Here is a 19,613-nt window from a genome sequence, read left to right as displayed (position 1 = left end):
TTTATTTATATAGCACATTTTTTAAACAACAGACGTTGCCCCAAAGTGCTTTACAAGATAATAACATAAAAGTCATACAACAAAACAAACATACTTTATTCAAAAGCTAAAGAAAATAAATACGTTTTTAAATAAGACTTAAAAGTTGTAATCGATGGAGCTGACCTCACATGGAATGGGAGACTATTCCAGAGTTTGGGACCTACCACGGAAAATGCACGATCTCCTTTTGATTTTAAATTACAACGAGGTACCTTTAAAAGTCGTTGATCAGAGGACCTGAGAACTCTAAAAGGAGAGTAAGGAACTATAAGATCACTGATGTACTGGGGGGCAAGGCCTGACAATGCCTTGTAAACAAACAAGAGAATTTTCAAATCAATCCTAAATTTGACCGGAAGCCAATGTAGGGATTGCAGTACCGGAGTAATATGTTCTCTCTTTCGCACCCCCGTTAAAAGCCTTGCCGCTGCATTCTGCACTAGCTGTAAGCGGACAAGCAGAGTCTGGGGGAGACCGATATATAAAGAATTGCAGTAATCAAGCTTAGATGTAATAAAAGAATGAACTACAATTTCTAAATCCTTACTGGATAAAAAATGCTTTACTTTAGCAATTGATCTCAGGTTAAAAAAGCTTCCTTTGACAACGGCACCAATCTGTTTCTTAAAGTTAAGTGATGAATCCATGATTACCCCTAAACTCTTTACATGATTCACATTCTTTAGGGATAAAGAACCCAAATGATCAGGAAAGCTAGATGAGACGGGAGAGCCTACAATCAAAACCTCAGTTTTACTCTCATTTAATTGGAGAAAGCTGCTAGATAGCCAGAGTTTAATGTCACTGTAACATTCCTGTGCTTTGTCCAACGAACACGTTTTATCTAGCCTCACAGGAAAGTAGAATTGAAGATCGTCTGCATAGCAATGATATGAAATGCTATACTTTCGAAATACACTGCTTAAAGGAAGCATGTAAAGCGAAAACAGCAACGGTCCCAAAATCGACCCCTGGGGGACACCACAAACTAAAGGGGCCAATGTGGAAGAAAAGTCTCCCAGACTCACAGCAACTGTCCTGCCTTTTAAATACGAAGCAAACCACTGAAGAGCTATACCCTGCACACCAACCCAACACTCCAGACGATTAAGAAGAATTTCATGATCTATTGTGTCAAAGGCAGCACTCAGATCCAATAAAACCAGAACAACATGTGATCCGGAGTCCAATGATAATAATATATCATTAGTAACCTTGAGCAGTGCCGATTCTGTACTATGACAGGTCCTAAAACCTGACTGGAATGTATCTAAAATATTAGCTGTGAATAGACCACTTTCTCTAAAATTTTTGAAATAACAGGCAATTTCAGGTCAAATAACAGGTCAATATTGCGCTATGTGATTGCGATATAATAAACAAATGGTTTCATGAGTCAACTTGCTTGGTTCTCAAGGAAATTGCACACAGATTCGTGATAAAGCTGAAATGTGTATTTCTCAACTCAAACTAGCAACAACTAAATGCACAGTGTTTTCGAATTAAAATAATATTTTTTACAAAATTAAATAATGACATCTTTGCATTACTGCAAACTTGTTATTGTCACAATAGTACAATAGTATAAAATAAATAGAACAATAAATAAGAACATTTGTATGCTCATGAAAATAAGATGTTTTGAACATTCTGTTCTGACAAGCAGGGACATTTAAGCAGGATGTAACATATGCTTTGTATCATTTTTGGTGTAAATGTATTGTGATTGTCAAAACATTTGGTAACTAAACAGAATTTTGTGAAGTTTAGTGACAACATGTTACAATGTCTACATGGTACAATGACCGGTAGGCTACTGTTTTTATTATTGCTTAACACAAATTTCACGATTTCAATTCAAATCTTGTGATTTGATTCCGATCTTGATTCAATATCAATTTATTTGGATAAATATTAGGTACAGTATGTTAATTTTACTCAAGAAAAAAACCCTCAACTAATGCTGTAAACATACAGAGAGCCCTGTCAGCTGGTATTATTATTAAAGGTTAAAAATAACAACTCAAATTAAATATAATGTGGTTTTTACTAGGCTATAATTACAACGTTACAATATTTTAATGATATAAGTAAAAAATATAAAAAATATTTAATATAGTGCACATATTTAGCAAAATACTCCTCTATATACATAATTTGTCTTGCCAACTAACGTGCTATCAAATGGCTTTCCTGAGGTAAATGTAACGTTGTGTGACATAGGGCCCTATTTTAACGATCTGAAACGCAAGTGTCAAGCGCAAAGCGCAAGTAACTTTGTGGGCGGGTCTCGGCACTGTTGCTATTTTCCCGGCGGGATAAATGACTCTTGCGCCAGGCGCAAATCTAAAATGGGTTGGTCTGAAGTAGCTTCATTATTCATAGGTGTGGTTTGGGCGTAACGTGAAATAAACCAATCAGATAGTCATCTCACATTCCCTTTAAGATCAGACACGCTTTTTCCATAGCGGATTGCTATTGTAACGGCGGATTTGCCAGGCGCGCGTCAGGAGCGCTTCACAGTCAAGGAGAGCAACGCTCTCGTCGCGGCCGTAAAAGAGAGAAGTTACATTGAAATGGAGAAACCCACCCAAATTAACTCTGGTTAAACAGGCGTATATGATAATTTGGGTAAATGTGTAAGCTAGATGTATGCTTTTATAATAAATTGTCTATCTATCTATCTATCTATCTATCTATCTATCTATCGTAATAATGTATGATTTGCAAAAATGAAAACTGCTGCTTCTGTGTAGATGAGAGAATCAAAGTGTATGCGCGTTGTGCACACGCTACATTGATTATGGCCAAGCATGCGCCCTTAAAATAGCATATGAATAACATGCACAACGCGCCACTGACTTTAAACATTTTTTTCCTGGTTAGTGGCGCAATTGTTTTCTAAACCTGCAAAATAGCATGAAGGAACGTTTGCGCCGGAACACGCCTCCTCTTTGCGCTGAACCGCCCCCGGGAGCGCAAGTGTATTTCCTAACTTACCGACGTGCTTCTGTGGAGGGAAAAGTCCGCTTTGCCCGGGTGCAAAATAGGAATGATACATGCGTCGGTGTACAAAGTCACTTGCGCTAGGTGCAAGATAGGGCCCATATTGTTCTCCAGCTGTTTTATTGACCTCTTTCTGCAGTTGAAAACACTTATTGATCGACATTATGTATGAAGCATAAACATTTCGGTAAGTTGTACTGTATCTTTCAGCACACCTATTGTTCATTCGTGTTTATTTACTATTAACTAGTAAAGAGTAAGAGAAGTCCGGTTCACTACCACGATCTGTCAAGTCACATTTACAAGCGCCAAAACGTAATTGTTTGAATTTCCTTATACAATTGACAGAATCTGAGAGCTGAGAATTTGTTTCCTATCAAAAGTAACCTGCTCTGTCTAGTCTGTCGGTGTCAGTGTCCTCTTTGCTTCGTGTTTTTTCTCTGCGTGAGAAAATGGATGTGTGGCGTGAGAGTGTGTGAAAAGTGTCAATTGCGTGAGTCTCGCGCTGATTAAGTGAGAGTTGGCAGCCCTGCTCTCTCTGTTCTGTGTCGGTTATCTTATAGCCAAAATATCGCCATATAACAGAGGTAGAAATTTTTCTGGCCACCAGTTCAGTGTCCATCTGCTCGGCATCCATCTTCACCTGTTCTCCGCACTGCACACCGGAAAAGTCACGACGTGACCAAATGCGCCACACGTGCCACTGCCTAAACTGATTCTTCTTTTTATTAGCGGTGTAGAAAATGGGCAAACAGCTCTCAGAGAGAATGGGTTGTCATGTCCACACATGCATTTATTTATTTCATAAAATTGCAGCAAATTGCATATAATCAAATAGGCTTGACATCGCGATTGCGATTGCGATATGATTAATCACCTCTTGGTGAGGTCAATTTGTAAAGAAAGACTACACGCCTGCACACATATATTCAAATGCGCATACCTATAGACTAAACACGTAATATGCATGTGCACACCGTCAGCGTTTTCACAGATTCGCGTTTTTGAAGCTTACGCAGAGATGATAACTTTTTTCAAAAATGTTCAATGCTTGCACCTTGGAATCTATTTCAAGGTTTGCTTTGTCGAGCCACCAGGCACTGTTGTTGTGCAAATGAGCAGGCCGGAGCGCATTAAGGGTTTTCTGTTAAAACGGTGTCGTATAAGTGGCCCCTAAGTTAATAACTAATGATCTTTTCAACGGAAATGAATCAATCAAAACTAACTTCAGCTGGACAATAACTTTATTCTAGAGCTGCTGTAAAGCTAAAACAATCTCTGTTACTTTAATTTCCTATTATCACTGTAAAGCTGCTTTGAAACAATCTATATTGCTAAAAGCGCTATATAAATGAAGGTGACTTGACTTGACTGTATTAAAGGGTAACTCAACCCCTGGTCAGAGCCTGATATTTGAAAAATGCTGGAAAAGTGGGCAGACCCCAGCGGAGATAGAGGGGACGAACCGAGGGTGAGGCTGAGCGGGGGGTATGCACCTGAGACCCGCAGTGACGGATGAATTGACAGCTGTCAGACTCGCAAAGATGGAGAGTGACTGGAGTGACGCCAGTAGCTTTGCAACAGAGCGTTCATTTGAAGTCGAGGACTTTTCTCCCCCACCTTCACCTGAAGTGGAGGAGGGTGAATTGTCTATGGACACAAGGCCAGAGCCTTATCAATTCAAACCGCTGGTTCAAACTGCGGTCTTAACTCTCGCATCGGGATCGGCATCCGACGATGCTAGTGAAGCAGCCGCGCAAGAGAGAATGAAAAAACATTATCATTATGGCTAATTTAGGCTAATGCTCATAGCAAATGCTAACGAACTATAAAAAATTTCAAATGCATTTGGGTTAATTTTGGTATGATTTAGTGTTGATAATTAAGCAAAAAACAGAGATTTCAAGTCTCCCTCTACAGTTACAAATTATTCTGTCTCAACAGGTGCACCTGTGGGCACTGCAGCTCACTGTCCCTGGTAGAGAATGTCTGTTTTAGGGAGAACAATACTACACTAACAACTATGCTAATTAACTACCTAGGCTACACAGAATAATCTAAATAACTATATAAATGTTATGCTAACTAGATGTTAATATACACTATCCTGATCGTTTTCAATACTCGCAATTTCAAGTCCTGACTCGCTACAGTGGTTTTGACGGAACAAGATGTTTTTATACCAGGGGCTGAGCCTATGCCAAGGGTGTGGTGAGCTGGTACCTGCTTACGTCACACAGGCTAACAACTTCCAATAGGAAAATTCAACTGCAGTAGCCACCGTTCAACCTGAAGAGGGCAGCACTCAGACGTTTTTACACCATATATTGTAGAATTAAAACACTTTATACCCAAATGTCAAAAGCCCCAGTCTTACAGATCATTACCTAAAAAAACGTTGTATTAGAGTTTAGTTACCCTTTAAAGGCTCCTTCAAGAGGGACTTTTATTTTGAAACCATAGTCATAGTAATATTCTGGTAGCGAGCGAGCAGCATAGTTAGTTGAGCTGCTATCTGCTGTGTCATTGTGATTTGTTTCAGCCGCCACCTGAAAGGATGTTAATTCCAGTTTGCTTGTGTTGATTCCAACAGCTGTAACATCAAAGTGTTAGTCATTGACCTCAAAGTAGTCATTGACCATTTGTAATATTAATATTATTAAACATGTGATTACTCATTCTTTATTAAGACGCAGATCAATTTTACAGGTTCTTAATGATGTGATGTTAATCTGTATTCGGTTATAATACCGAACGAGTGATTGGTGTTATGTTCGGTTGAATGCTGCTCATTTACGCCACAATTGTATCCATATATGGGCATTATATTTTAGTAATGGCAACTTATCGCTTATGGCATGTATTTTTCTGTGAAATACCTTGTTTCTGTTTATTAAACTATATGTTTATGTATGGAAACATCACTGATGTGAATTGGGGATACAGCTGTTGTATTATGTAAAGTAAATGCTTATTATTGTTTATATACAGTATATTTGGTTTATTCATTATCTTTATTGTACTTATTATTTTTCAGACTATGTACATCTTTGAATATACATCTGTGGCCCATCCCTCTGCCTCGTGCAACCTGTCCATTACCTAATCAGAACTTAACATTCCAAAGCCTCTCCAACAATACTGTATACTTTATGTCATATTTACATTTCTGATGTTGTCAATATGTTGATATTATGCATGTCAACTTTTATCCAAACATACAAAAATACATGTATGTCGAAGCACACTTTACAAAACAACATATAAGTGAGCAGTGGTGGACAGTAACGAAGTAAATGTAATTCGTTACTGTACTTAAGTAGCTTTTTTGCGTATCTGTACTTTACTGAAGTATTTAAATTTGGGAAGACTTTTACTTTAACTCCACTACATTTCAAAGTCAAATATCGTACTTTTTACTCTACTACATTTTCAAAATCAGTCGTTCCTTTTTATTTATGAGTGGATAAAAACTTAACTGGTCAAACGAGCCACCAATCACAGTAGCCTACAACGTGCGCGCTTTGTTTTGAACTTGCCTTGGCGGTATCTACTAAGCGCAAACCAGAGCCGTTAAATATGAGAGTTGCGACCATAGACAGTAGAGGTTGCGACACACACGGCTTGTTCGACTTGAACCGGCGCTGTACAGACCGATCAGTTTATGACATCAAAGTATAGAGCGAAATCGCGAGAGCGATTGAAAAGCATACAGAGAGCCGTCTACTCTCTAATCGCTCTTGCGGTATTTTAATGTCATTCACCGATTGGTCTGTGCAGTGTGCCATTTCAAGTCGAACAAGCCTACTGTGATCTCGCCGCCGCGCGGTCACGTGATTCGTGTAGCTCTCAATAGTTCCAAACAATTTGTGTTGCCAATAATTTTAAGCGGGGCAGAGAGCAGCAGCTATTATTGCAGCAATTATCGGTAAATACTGACGCATAATGAACATTGCTTATTACGTTGACACTAAAATTACTTGCATATAATAGCTTTTTTTTTTTCTGAGGAGTAGCAGAAACACTGCATTAATACGTTTTGGTGTTTAATTTTGTAGGGAAATTGGCTGCTCCCATAATGTAGTGTGTATATTCAATGGCATTGTGCAGGTTTATGTGAATGTATCATAACATTAGGATGTTTATAATTATGACCATAGACGCTCGTGAAAAATATGTACAGTAAATACTGTAAATGTATTATACCTTATGGGAACAGTCCCCTTCCGTCCAAAATTAAAAACACAAAAAATTTAGTCAATTCAAATATATATATATATGACTAATTAATGTCATTTTATTAATAGATTGATGTGCCAAGAGTGACATTAGAGTCTTCACGTAGACTGAGTTAAGCAAGAGTCTTGTGACAAAAATTATAATAGGACATTATAGCCATAAAAAAATCATAGTACTTGGATACTTAAGTACATTTGAAGTACATTACAAATACTTTTGTACTTTTACTCAAGTGAATGTTTAAAGGCAGCACTTCTACTTTTACTTGAGTAATATTTTACCTTGAGTATCTTTACTTTAACTCAAGTACATGGTATGTGTACTTCGTCCACCACTGTAAGTGAGTGTGTGCTTATGTGTATTTGTATGTGTGCGTGTGCGTGTGCGTGTGTGTGTGTGTGAGTGTGTTTGTATTCTGTATGTGCATATGTGAGGTTAGTGTGTGTGTCAGACCTTCCATAGTATTTGTCAGAATGCTGGCCACACTCAGAGCTCTTTTTCTGGCAACTGTTTCATCCAGATAATCAGATGGCTGGTGTGATCCTGAACGTTTTTTACGTGCCTCAGACTCAGTGGTCGTGCCCTAGAAAGAAAGAAAAACACCATGAGGATTGAGCATAATATTGTTCACATATAAGTAGTTTAATAATGGGTCACATGTTTATGTTTGTGTATTTCAGTTGCTCCACCTCTGGTAATAAACGTCCGATTGGTGATGTTGGTACAGATGTCCCGCCCACCAGTGAGACCACTCCATTGCAATCAACTGTACAGTGCATTTTCCCATTGGCTGGGAGCATAATCCTGGGGGCAAGACTGCAGTGACTGACAGTGGAACTTCGTCTCTCAACACAGCGAGGTACGAAGAGCGATCCGCGGCGACTGTCACTATCCTCAAACGTGCTGTGCTCATCGTCTGCAAAATCATTCTCTGAGCCAAAGTCTCGTGCTCTACCACGAAAACTGAAAAGACTTGCACGACTGTTCCTCCTCGGAGAGAAGAGAGATCCACGAATGCTCAGAAGAGACTGAAAAACAGATCCAACAAAAAGAGATTAGCAATTAACTAATAAAGTTTTTTTTTTTTTACAAGCGATACTGATTATTTATGTGTCTGATAATAATTAAATTACTCATCACTAATCTCTGAAGGTGAATGGCTTGCTTCTTTGCATCTCTAATATTGCATTGAAAAATATTAAAATTGAAATAATTTATAATTCAAAATTATATACACAAAATATATTAAAAAAAAAGGGACAAACCCTTCGATATGTCCCACCCAAAACTCCTGTTTCAGTAGGAAATAATTAAACAGCAGAACAAAAACCTCACATGGTAGCTCTAAAATCTACTATCGTTGTACTAAATTCCCTGTAGATTTGGTTGCATTTGTATCATCAAAATATGTAAAAATGTATTAATTTGTTTATTAAGTTTATTTTTGTTATAATATGTCATCTGTTCTTAATATTTCATATTTCATTGTGACTGCGTTTTGTTGTATATTTACATTGTGAAAAATGGTGTTGCAGATTAATTTGCAGGTGGTATGTTTTCCCTTATATAGTAGATTCTGGTGGATTGCATTTGTTCCGACTTGTTAGAATTAATTGAAATTACATCTCAACCACATTTATATCAACTTTAATTCATATCTGGATCATTTTTGAAGCATCTGTGTAATGCATCTGTGCCACCTTTAGGTCACATCTGAGCCGTGTAATCCTCTGTGTTCAAGTCCATTGCTGAACATTTTGATGAGCTAATATAAAGAAATTAACAATTTTCTGTCTCAGACTGTCACACTTCTTGCCTGAATGCTGTAGCCGATTAGCAATCCACCCACCTAAACTCAGTAACTGAGAAGCTGAGAATTATCCGGAGGACACAGTAACGTTTATCAAACCATATTTTCCACAATACCACAAAAAAGTGGAAGTCACCTGATTTGGAGTGGAACATTTCTTCTCATATGAGAGTCGGTTGGCATCTATGGATAAGCGAAATCCAGACCGTCTGATACTGTCCTCTGAGGCGGACTTATGGAACTTCTCCTGATCGGCTTTCTCTTCTTCTTCCCTTTGTTTTCTTTTCTTCCTCCTGTTCCTTCGCTCTTTAGCACTCTTGGAGCTGAGTCTGGACCCCCCAGAGGAGCTTTCTTCTGACAAGCCCCCCCTCCCGCCGCTGTACTCCCCACTCTCTGTTGCTGCTGCCGCTGCAACCTGCCAGCCAATTACAGCACAAGAACCGTTGTTAGGGGCAACCAGAGGTAGACTAATTTCAAGCTTACATACCAAAAGCAGAGACAAGAGATGGATAAACAGTGAACATCGGAGAAGGAGGGAAGATCGCTTTATGTGATCAGACTAAATTACAGGTATTAGTCGCATTGTTGACCTTGCTGCTTTATTCCATTCTCACTAATCCTTACCACTTCATTATGTTTTTAACTTTCTATCTATCTATCTATCCATCCATCCATCCATTCATCAATCCATCCATCCGCCACCATAGAGAACACATAGTCGCCATTTTGGAGTAAATCTTGCTCTCTTTTGTCTCTGTCTCTATTTCTCTCTTTCTGTCTTCCTCTTGTTTCTCTCTTTTTCATGTTTACTAGGGAAAGGACACTCCCTCACTCTCTCCCAATATCTGTCGGTTTCCATGGCGACAAGACAGTGTTAGTCGCAGTAAGTGTGGTGCTGAGAAACTTCAGAGATAACGAAGGCATAGGATAAGATCAAAGATCAGGAAACTAGTATACAATAATGATCAAAACAAAAATAATGAGAACAAATAATAACTGTAAATCAATGTCTGCCTGTTGAAGTGAACGTAAGTTTGTGCATTCTAACATGCTAATATGAGTTTGCGTGTGTTTGTTTGCTACCTGTGCCTCTTCTTGTTGTCTCTTTAGCTGTTCCAGCATGGCTTGAAACTCTTCTTCTTTCTGTTGGGCCTCTTCTATGGTGGCCTGGTTCTGCTCATCATATGCCATGGCCACCACAGCCAGGATGAGATTCACCAGATAAAAGGAGCCCAGAAAGATCACAAGAACAAAGAAGATCATATAGGGCTTTCCAGCTGCACGCAGGGTCTGTGAGAGACGGAACACACGTATACAAAATGTTACAAAAACACTTATTTTGTAAAAAGACAATGAGAAAGCAAGTAAAATAATACTAATTAGTTAATGGAGAGATGTGGTCCAATGCCTGGGTTGCCAAATGCTTGGGGTGCAAAATTCTAATCATTTTTGCTAGTGCTAATAAAATATCACTTACTACACAAAAAAGAACTTGCCCTGATCTGAAAATGCCTATTTCTCTACTATATAGCAGGCGAAAAAATGTACACGAAAAGAGTAGTCTGAATTCATAGTTTTCAAAGACAGTAAGGGAAAAGTACCCGAATGACCTACTACTTCCGCAGGGATTCGGAAGTGTGTATGTGAAGGCCACGGGAAAGGAGTTGTGCATGGCAGTGAAGTGACGCAACTGATGCCATGGGTCACAAGACAAAGCCAACATGGTGGATGTAGTCTGTACGGCATCATTTGTACTACACACATTCCTACAAAACATACTTTTTTAACTGTTGCAAAGTAAGTTTTTCATCAAACATTGTACCTACTCTGACAGTTTCGCACACAACTTAGGTTAGTTCAGTCAGTAATGGTCAGTGTTGGGGAGTAAGTTACATGAAACAGAGTTACATAATTTAATTATATAATAAATATAACTATATTCTGTTACAGTTACTGAGAAAATAATGTGTAATTAAATTACAGTTACTTATGAAAATGTTAACGATTACAAAGGGGGTTACATCTGAATATTTTCAGTATAAATCTAGGATATGTTGAATAATATAAATTTGTTGCTTTGCCTGTTTTTGATGTGCACGATGCCTCCTGCTATTTAAAGGCCGTTTAGTAAAGCGATGCTATTCTGATGCTTCTAATTGGTTCTCTTGTTTGAATTTGCAGCACACCACGTCTGCCAATTACATAAATCCACATTGCCGCTGAAAGCTTTAGGCAACAACCTGTCTGTGCAATCTACTTCGAGTGTAACAAAACGAGCCAATGCACATTGGCATGCGATAATTGCAACAGCTGCTCTGCCTCGCAGCACGAGCATATGATGAGCAGTAGGTGCGTTGCATATTTGTTTTTCCGCCGAGGAGCCGAGTTCGTGAAATCCGTACAGTCTCTGTTCCCTCCTTCGGGGAACGATGGTTACTAGGGCTGTGACGGTATGGGATTTTTTCTTACCGCGGTAAAGAAGCAACAAATCTCGCGGTTTGGCGGTTAACCGACCCCCCACCCACCCAAAAAAAATAAAAAAAATAATAATCAGCCGCGGCCGCGTCACACACTGCAGACGCGATCAAGAACGCATGTAGCTTGTAAATGACAATGGAAATGAATAACAAAGCAGTATTCTTTATTAACAAATAAACATTTTAAATTGTAAATATTAATAATTAACTATTAAGGCCGGCGACACACTGGCTGCGTGGTGTGAGTGTGGCGTTTCTGTTGCGTGTCAGCTGCGTGGCTTTTTTATGTCTTTGCACAGCGCTGCTGCTGCTAGGTGACATATAAGCCTCATTGGTGATATATTCGACATATGGGGAGAGAGTTGTGGAAGGCCTATACTTGCGTGAAAAATAGGCGTCGGTTCTATTTCTAGCATGCACGCTTTTTTCCGCGCGGCTCGTGCCGCAACTGAGACGCGCGTCTCACGCAGGCAGTGTGCAAGCTCTAACCTGTTAACATGGGAGCCGAAATAAAAACGGACACGCCACGCAGCCAGTGTGTCGCCGACCTAAGGTAGGTGTGCTGCACTGAAGTCCAGCAAACGCCACAGGATGGTTAATTTTTCTAAGATGTGGTCTTAAGTTAGTGGTATTTCCTCGCGAGACGGATACTTTTGTGCGACAAATACGGCATATTGCCTTGTCCAAATTCACCGACTTCCCCTTAATTGTCACCTGCCTCAAAGGCGACACAGTATTTGGCTTAGACACTAGATTCGTGGCTATTTTTTAAATCATTCGGCTAGCGCCGTCAACTGTTATTGCCTAGATACCACATGAGAGAGATCGCTACTTGCAATTAAAATCTAACTCCAACTGTTCACGTTATGCTTGTCTTTTATGCCTGTGTTTGTTTGTATTTAATTGAACATTATCTGTAAACATCACAAGTACTGAAACCTAGCAGTTAATTAATAATAATCAGACACACACAAAAAAATAAATCCCCCATATGTTTAACGGACTGTCCCTCCCTTGCGCAGGAAGCGTTTTTTTTTTTTTCAAGAAGCACTTTAACATGGGACTCGCAGAATACAGTAAATTATAAGCAAATATTAATGTGTTTATAGTTCATATCACACACCATATGCACTCCTGTAACTTTCAAAAAAAAAAAAAAAAGTGCGGTGATCACCTCACACCGCGGTAGGCATCTCATTAACGCGATATTGCGGTGATGCGGTTATCGTCACACCCCTAATGGTTACCATACGTAACCGAGACGTTCCCCTTCAGTCGGTCACTCTCGACGTACAACAGCGGTGATCCGATAAATGGGGATATCTACCAACACACCACTGCTGCTGACCCTTCCAGCGCTCCGCTTGAGTGTCCTGGTCTGCCCCCTAGAGTTGGGGTGGAAGGTAGGAGCTCTAAGCAGAGAAGGTCAGTCACTGCTGTTCTGCAAGACCCGCTCAGTGTGACTAATTGGATAACACTGGGAAAGCGTGCCCTTGAAGGAAAGGGGACGTTGCGGAAGCCACACCCTGCCCAAATGGAGGTGAATGTGGCAGTTACACATATGGACTAGCCAAGCAGGGTAGTGCAACATATGGCAGTCTCTGGGATGGTTCCGGCCTAGTTCTAGGCTATAGAACCTAGCGAATGTGTTGGGTGTTGCCCAGCCCACAGTTCTGCATATATCTGTAAGCGGAGCACCTTGAGCCAGCGCCCAGGAGGAAGCAACCCTTTTAGTTGAGTGTGCTCGCAACCCGAACGGGCAAGGCAAGTCTTGGGATTGATACACCAAGACAACAGCATCTACTATCCAGTGGGCTAACTTCTGCTTGGAGACAACCTTTCCATTCTGCTGGCCTCCGTAACATACAAAGAGCTGGTCTGAGGTCCTGAGGCTTTGCGTTCTGTCCACATACAGCCGAAGGGCACGGACGGGACAGAGAAAAGCTAGGGCTGGCTGATCAGGTCATGCTTCCCTATGGACTCACCTTCGACTGCATCGTGATGTGCAGAGATTGTGGCAAAATACACTTTGAGGGTGGAGGGAGACAGCCTTCGCTCCAACCCACCTTGCAGGAAGGAAAGCAGAACACCGACCAGGCATCCTCTGGGGTCTTTCCGGTGGGAAGAACACCATTCAACGAACATGTTCCACTTCAATGAGTAGAGGCACCTCATAGAGTGGGCTCTGGCGGAAGTGATAGTGTCCCCCACCGACTGGGGTAGGCCACTTAGAACCTTCGTGTCCCATCCAGGAACCAGACATGTAGTTTCCAGAGGTCTGAACGCGGGTGCCATAGATGGCCCGGTCTCTGAGAAAGCAGGTCCTTCCTCACAGGAATGGGCCAAGGACGGACTGTTGCGAGGAGCATGTGTTCTGGGAACCAGGTCCGGTTGGGCCAGCACGGCGTAACTAACAAGACTTGCTCCTCGTCCTCCCTGACTTTGCACAGTGTCTGTGCAAGAAGGCTCACTGGGGGAAACGCATACTTGCGTAGGCCCAGGGGCCAGCTGTGTGCCAGCGCATCCGTGACGAGGGTCCCCTCGATCAGGGAGTAAAACAACTGGCTATGGGACGAGTCCGAAGAGGCAAACAGATCTACCTGTGCGGCTCCGAAGAAGTCCCATCTCAGCTGTACCACCTGGGGATGGAGACGCCACTCTCCCGGAAGCTCTGTCATGAAAGCTTGTCGGCTGCACGATTGAGCATGCCAGGGATGTGAATGGCACGAAGCGACCTCAGATCCTTCTGACTCTATAGGAGGAGATGGCGGGCAAGTTGCGAAATGCAACGGGAGTGTAGACCACCTTTGCAGTGCTGTCCGTACAGACCAGTATGTGCTTGCCGTGTAGCGGCCCCTTGAGACGGCCCAACACAAAGCGTACTGTGAGCAACTCAAGGCAATTGATGTGCCAAAGCAGTTGAGGCCCCGTCCACAGACCCGAGACTGCATGCCCATTGTACGTTGCCCCCCAGCCGGCGGCAAAGGTGCTAAAGCCTGATTTTGTGGTGGCTGTGCTTTAAAATTTAATTATTAGAATCTTAATTCAAGTGATGAAGGATTCTGAAAGTCTGACAGTAATCAGTGTGGAGTACTTACAGTATGTAAGGTTATCCCTGCCTGATTTGAAAATGATTAACAGTTGAAAAAATTCATTAGAAATTTAGAAAAGTAATACAATTTAATCAGTTACATTACTTTATTAATGTAAATAGTTACACTACTTATTACATTTTCAATAGGGTCACTTGTAATCTGTAACCTATTACATTTCCTATGTAACCTTCCCAACACTGGTAATGATGCTGATATAAGAAAATGTATTACACAAAATTTGCTTAATTTCGAGACTGAAAGTAATCATAACTTATTTGCAAGTCAGCATTTGTCAGACTGATTCAAACTGGTAGCTTTGCAGCTACACAATCATTTTACTGTTAATAATCTTTTCGAGCCCCTTCAGTCTGGTTTTCTTAAACTCCACAGCACAGAGACAGCTTTGATTGAGGTCACCGATGATCTTTAGCTTCAGATTGTGGTTCTCTCTCCATCCTTATCCTTCTTGATCTTAGCGCCGTTTTTGATACTGTCAATCACAACCTTTTACTCAACCAACTTGAAACTGTCTTTGGTGTTTCTGAGACTGTTTTAACCTGGTTTAGAACTTATATCTCTGATCACCGCCAGTTTGTTTTTATGAGTGGTTTCAGGTCTGAGATTGGCTCTGTCACTACTGGTATCCCTCAGGGTTCAATTTTAGGCCCCATTACTTTCTAGCATATATATTTCCTCTTAGATTGCTCTTAAGATCACTTGGGCTTAATGATCACTTTCATGCAGATGATACTCCGATTTATATTCACTCTAAGCCTGGTCAAATCATGGATGTTTCTTTTCTCGCACATTGTATTTCTTAGATAAAAAATATGGATGACCCCAAACTTTTTGTGTCTTAATAGTGATAAGACAGAGGTCTTGCTTAATATTGGCTTTCCTCATCAGCTTCGTAAAGCTGGTTCACTAATGTTAACTGGCTGGTTAACTGGTTAACTGTTAGATGGCTCTGTTTCAAACGAAATAAAAAAATGTAGGAGTTATATTTGATTCGAGTTTGTCTTTTGACCCACATGTGCAATGTGTTGTTAAGAATTCCTTTTGTCATCTCAGAAATATTGCTAGACTTCGCCCTATGCTATCCTTTCCTGTGACTGAAAGACTTATCAATCCTTTTGTTTTTGCCCACATTGACTACTGCAATGCACTTTCTTGCTGGGGTTCCTAAAACCACTCTCAACAAATTGCAATGTGTGCAAAATTCTGCTGCTAGGATCCTGAGTGGAGTCAGAAGAAATCAACACATTTCTCCAATACTGAAGTCCTTGCACTGGCTCCCGGTCAGGTTCCACATTGATTTTAAAATCCTTATGTTCACATATAAGGCACTGCATGGTCTGGCCCCACAGTATCTGTCTGCGTTTTTAACTATATATTCCTAAACATCATTTACACTCCTCTCAAGATGGTCTTTTGGCTGTTCCACAGACACATTTGCGATCTGTAGGGGACAGGGCTTTGTCACCCTATGCTCCTAGACTCTGGAACGCACTTCCTTCTCATATTAAAGATGCACAAAATCTAAGCATTTTTAAATCCAACCTAAAAACTCTTTATTTTTCTTGATGGTTTTAATTATTTTGTATTCCAGTGTGTTCTTTTGTTTTTTGAACGCTTTGTATTTCTATCTGTATATTTTTTTCTCTCTCTTTGTATTTTTATTGTGTAAAGTGCCTTGAGAAGCTGCTTTAAAGGCAATATAAAATAAAGTTTATTATTATTATTATTCCTTACAAGAACTTAAGTAATTTGTTTGTGTACACCATGAGATTTTTTTGACTATCCTCATCCCACTGTATGTTTGATACCTTTGTTATTTTCTGTAAAATTGCATTTTTCTCACATTCAATTAGCTCACAATTCTGATAAAACTGAATGTATTTTGGTGTGCTGCTGGAGCTTCAAAAAACAATGGTGTGGTATAATGCTAATGTAATGCAAAAAACATGGCCTAGACAATATAGAAGGATGCGGGGTGTCTTTTCAAGCCTACAGTAGGATACTGAGACAAGGTGGGCAGTGATGAGATGTCTAAGTTGTACCTGCTGGTAGAGGTTTTCCCAGAAGTCTTGTGTCATGAGTCGGAAGAGTGAGAGGAAGGCCCAGCTGAACGTGTCAAAGCTTGTGTAGCCGTAGTCAGGATTACGCCCTGCTTTTATACATTTGAAGCCCTCTGGGCACTGCCTGTAATCCCCAACAATTAGAAAAAGTTTTTAAGTATATTCAGTGAATAAGAGTAAGCAATTTATCCAAATAAAGCAGAACAGTGGCCTCAGAAAACTGGTCCTAAGTAGTTCTAAAATAATTTAGTCATAACATTAAACAGACATCAAATTTTGGAGTTTATTTTTATTACAACAGAAGTACCAGAGGTACATGATAGCTTATCTTCAAATATTTTCTTGGAGTCAAAAAGGCTGAGAACCACTGCATTATATACGCTTAACTAATTAAAAAGGAAGATATGTTAGATTGTTAAGAAAACCTGCAAAACTTTTCTTTGTTACAAAAATCTTATCTATATTCTAATAACTATAAGGACATGTTTTGTTTTAATTTGAACTAGCATGTAAAATCTGAAAGAACATATATTTACCCTGCATCGCTTGAATTTCCACATAGCAAAGCATCTCTGCGGCCTGGGAGATGATAATAATTTTCTAAAAGGGAAAAAAGCATAAGATAAATGTCAAGATATATAATAAAAAGATCAGAAGCAGAACGTATACACACAAAGATGCACAGTATATGTTTCTAGCCCCGAATCATGTAGCTTGAAGGAAGTGTCCAAATGAAAGCTAGCCTTTAAATCACACTTGCTGCTGGCAACATCCACACACACACAACCATAAAATTGCTTTAAGCACTAGATGACTCATTTTTCTTGGTCCAGTGGAGCACTCCTTACATCCGCAGGAACATGGAGTGTCAACAAGAATCTCAATAACACACACACACACACACACACACACACATAGGAGAGAAAAATCACACACATTCTTCACTTACTCTCATCAGTAATGTACTCTGTCCAGTTAAAGGTTGAGTTGTGCAGCTCTAAGCCGATACTATAGTTCAGCGTGGCGGTGAGGTTTTCAGTGACATTGACCTCCGGCATCTTCACACACTTCTGCCGCAGGTTTCCCATGAAGAGCTGCAGTCCGATCAGAGCAAACACACTCAGACAGAACACCGTCAGGATCATCACGTCTGACAGCTTCTTCACAGACTGGATCAGAGCTCCGACGATGGTCTTCAGCCCTGAGGAACACGCAACGGTGGTCACAAACACTGCTGATGCGCACAACAACTCAAACACAGTGTGAGTATGCCTATGTTACAACTACATAAATATGAAAAAGATCTTATGGTAACACTTTTTTAATAAGGTCTAATCTGTTAAATAACATAATAGCTACTGCACATTAAATAACATTTACAACATTTATTAATCTAAGATAATAAAAAAAAATTACATATACTAGTACATTTATGCCATTTTTGTGTAAATTCAGATTATTTATCACAAACATGAATAACAATAAACAATAGGGTATTTATACTGTAAATTACCATAAATATAAATACTGTAAAATATTGTTCATTGTTAGTTCATAAGGCCTAATGCATTATATAATGTTAACAAATTGTACCTTATTGTTAAAGTGTTACTGTTTCTGTCATCCTTATATATACTGTATATATAATATATATATATACGTATGTATATTGTTTTTTTTGTTTGTTTTTTTTACAGGAATGGTTCACCCAGAAACACATTATTTATTCACCCTCATGTTATTCCAAACCTGTGTGCTTATTTTTCCTTCAAAGCACAAAAAGGACATTTAAAAGATTCTTCACACAGCTCTATTCTAGTGACAGTTCATAGCAACCACAGCTGTCAATATCCAAAAAAGATCGAAAAACACCATAAAAGTGTGAAAAAACTAAATTCAACTTAAAATCTCTTTTGATGTGTTAACATCAGATTTGGTGTCATCTAGAAAATCTTCTGTAGCGTACCTTTAAATTAAGACTCAAATTCTGATATGTTCTTCACACATGCTATCTTAAAAAAATAGCATACAAGTTTGGTTTGGAATAAGGTATGGAGGCTGAATGGTGGGGGTGGGGATGGCCGAATTTTCATGTTTGGCTGAACTTTTCCTTGAAAATTTGGCAGTATACAACATTTAGTATAATTTTGACATTACAGTTACTTTAATAATTTCTTTGGACTAGAATAACAATCCAAATATAGTAAAACATTCAGCTTTTGATATTGTAAATTAGTTTTAAAAAAGAAAGCAATTAGAAGCTTTTGGTGATTAAAACATTGTATTAACTATTAGCTAGTTGAATAAATGTTTGTGATATTGCGTATTAACATTTAAGCATGCAGTGTAGGACAGTGAGTGAAAGTGTAGCATGTGCGTGTGTGCATGTCTGTGCTTCACACACACACACACACACACACACACAGCACGGGACATAGCGAACACGGCCGACGATGTGCATGCACATAGAACTCAAACAGCAGACACAGGAGAAGAGAAGAGTAAAGGGTCTCAAGTTCTCTATCTCAGACTATATAGGCTTCAGCAATGTCTCATGCAAAAAAAAACAAAAAACAAAAAAACAACACAACTCAAAAAATGCCCAGTTGTCTATTTCCCAAGGCATGATGGGAGACCTTTCCCAAGGCGTGATGGTCTTTGGGAAATAACAGAGCAGAGCCCGGCAAAAGGGATATAAGGAAAACTACAGAATGTGTTTTTAAAAGCCTGGAATCCCGTTTTTACACCCGAGCGGATTCCTGCTTTCTCTGACCGCTTGGAGCGACAGAATGAGAGAGAGAGGCCAGCGGAGGAGGGGATGGAGTGAGCGAGAGCTCAGATGAAGAGAGAGGCAGCCTGTGAGCTA

General features: G+C 39.8%; 1 protein-coding gene across 2 annotated transcripts in view; it reads right to left on the bottom strand.

Moving 5' to 3' along the window:
• Window positions 1-19,613, bottom strand: part of scn1lab (sodium channel, voltage-gated, type I like, alpha b) — a 59,833-nt gene that overhangs the window by 27,767 nt on the left and 12,453 nt on the right. For both annotated transcript variants that reach the window (XM_082189743.1, XM_082189744.1), the window contains exons 7-13: window positions 17,697-17,948; window positions 17,284-17,347; window positions 16,730-16,871; window positions 10,181-10,387; window positions 9,234-9,512; window positions 7,977-8,315; window positions 7,741-7,870 (exon numbers count right to left, since the gene is read on the bottom strand). In XM_082189743.1, coding sequence (XP_082045869.1) covers window positions 7,741-7,870; window positions 7,977-8,315; window positions 9,234-9,512; window positions 10,181-10,387; window positions 16,730-16,871; window positions 17,284-17,347; window positions 17,697-17,948 — 1,413 coding nt within the window. The remainder of the gene's footprint in view (window positions 1-7,740; window positions 7,871-7,976; window positions 8,316-9,233; window positions 9,513-10,180; window positions 10,388-16,729; window positions 16,872-17,283; window positions 17,348-17,696; window positions 17,949-19,613) is intronic.

The sequence above is a fragment of the Leuciscus leuciscus genome (assembly GCF_965113295.1).
Source record: "Leuciscus leuciscus genome assembly, chromosome: 14".
Taxonomy (NCBI): domain Eukaryota; kingdom Metazoa; phylum Chordata; class Actinopteri; order Cypriniformes; family Leuciscidae; genus Leuciscus; species Leuciscus leuciscus.
Note: the sequence above shows the minus strand (reverse complement) of the source record. Positions and strands in the feature narration are given on the sequence as shown.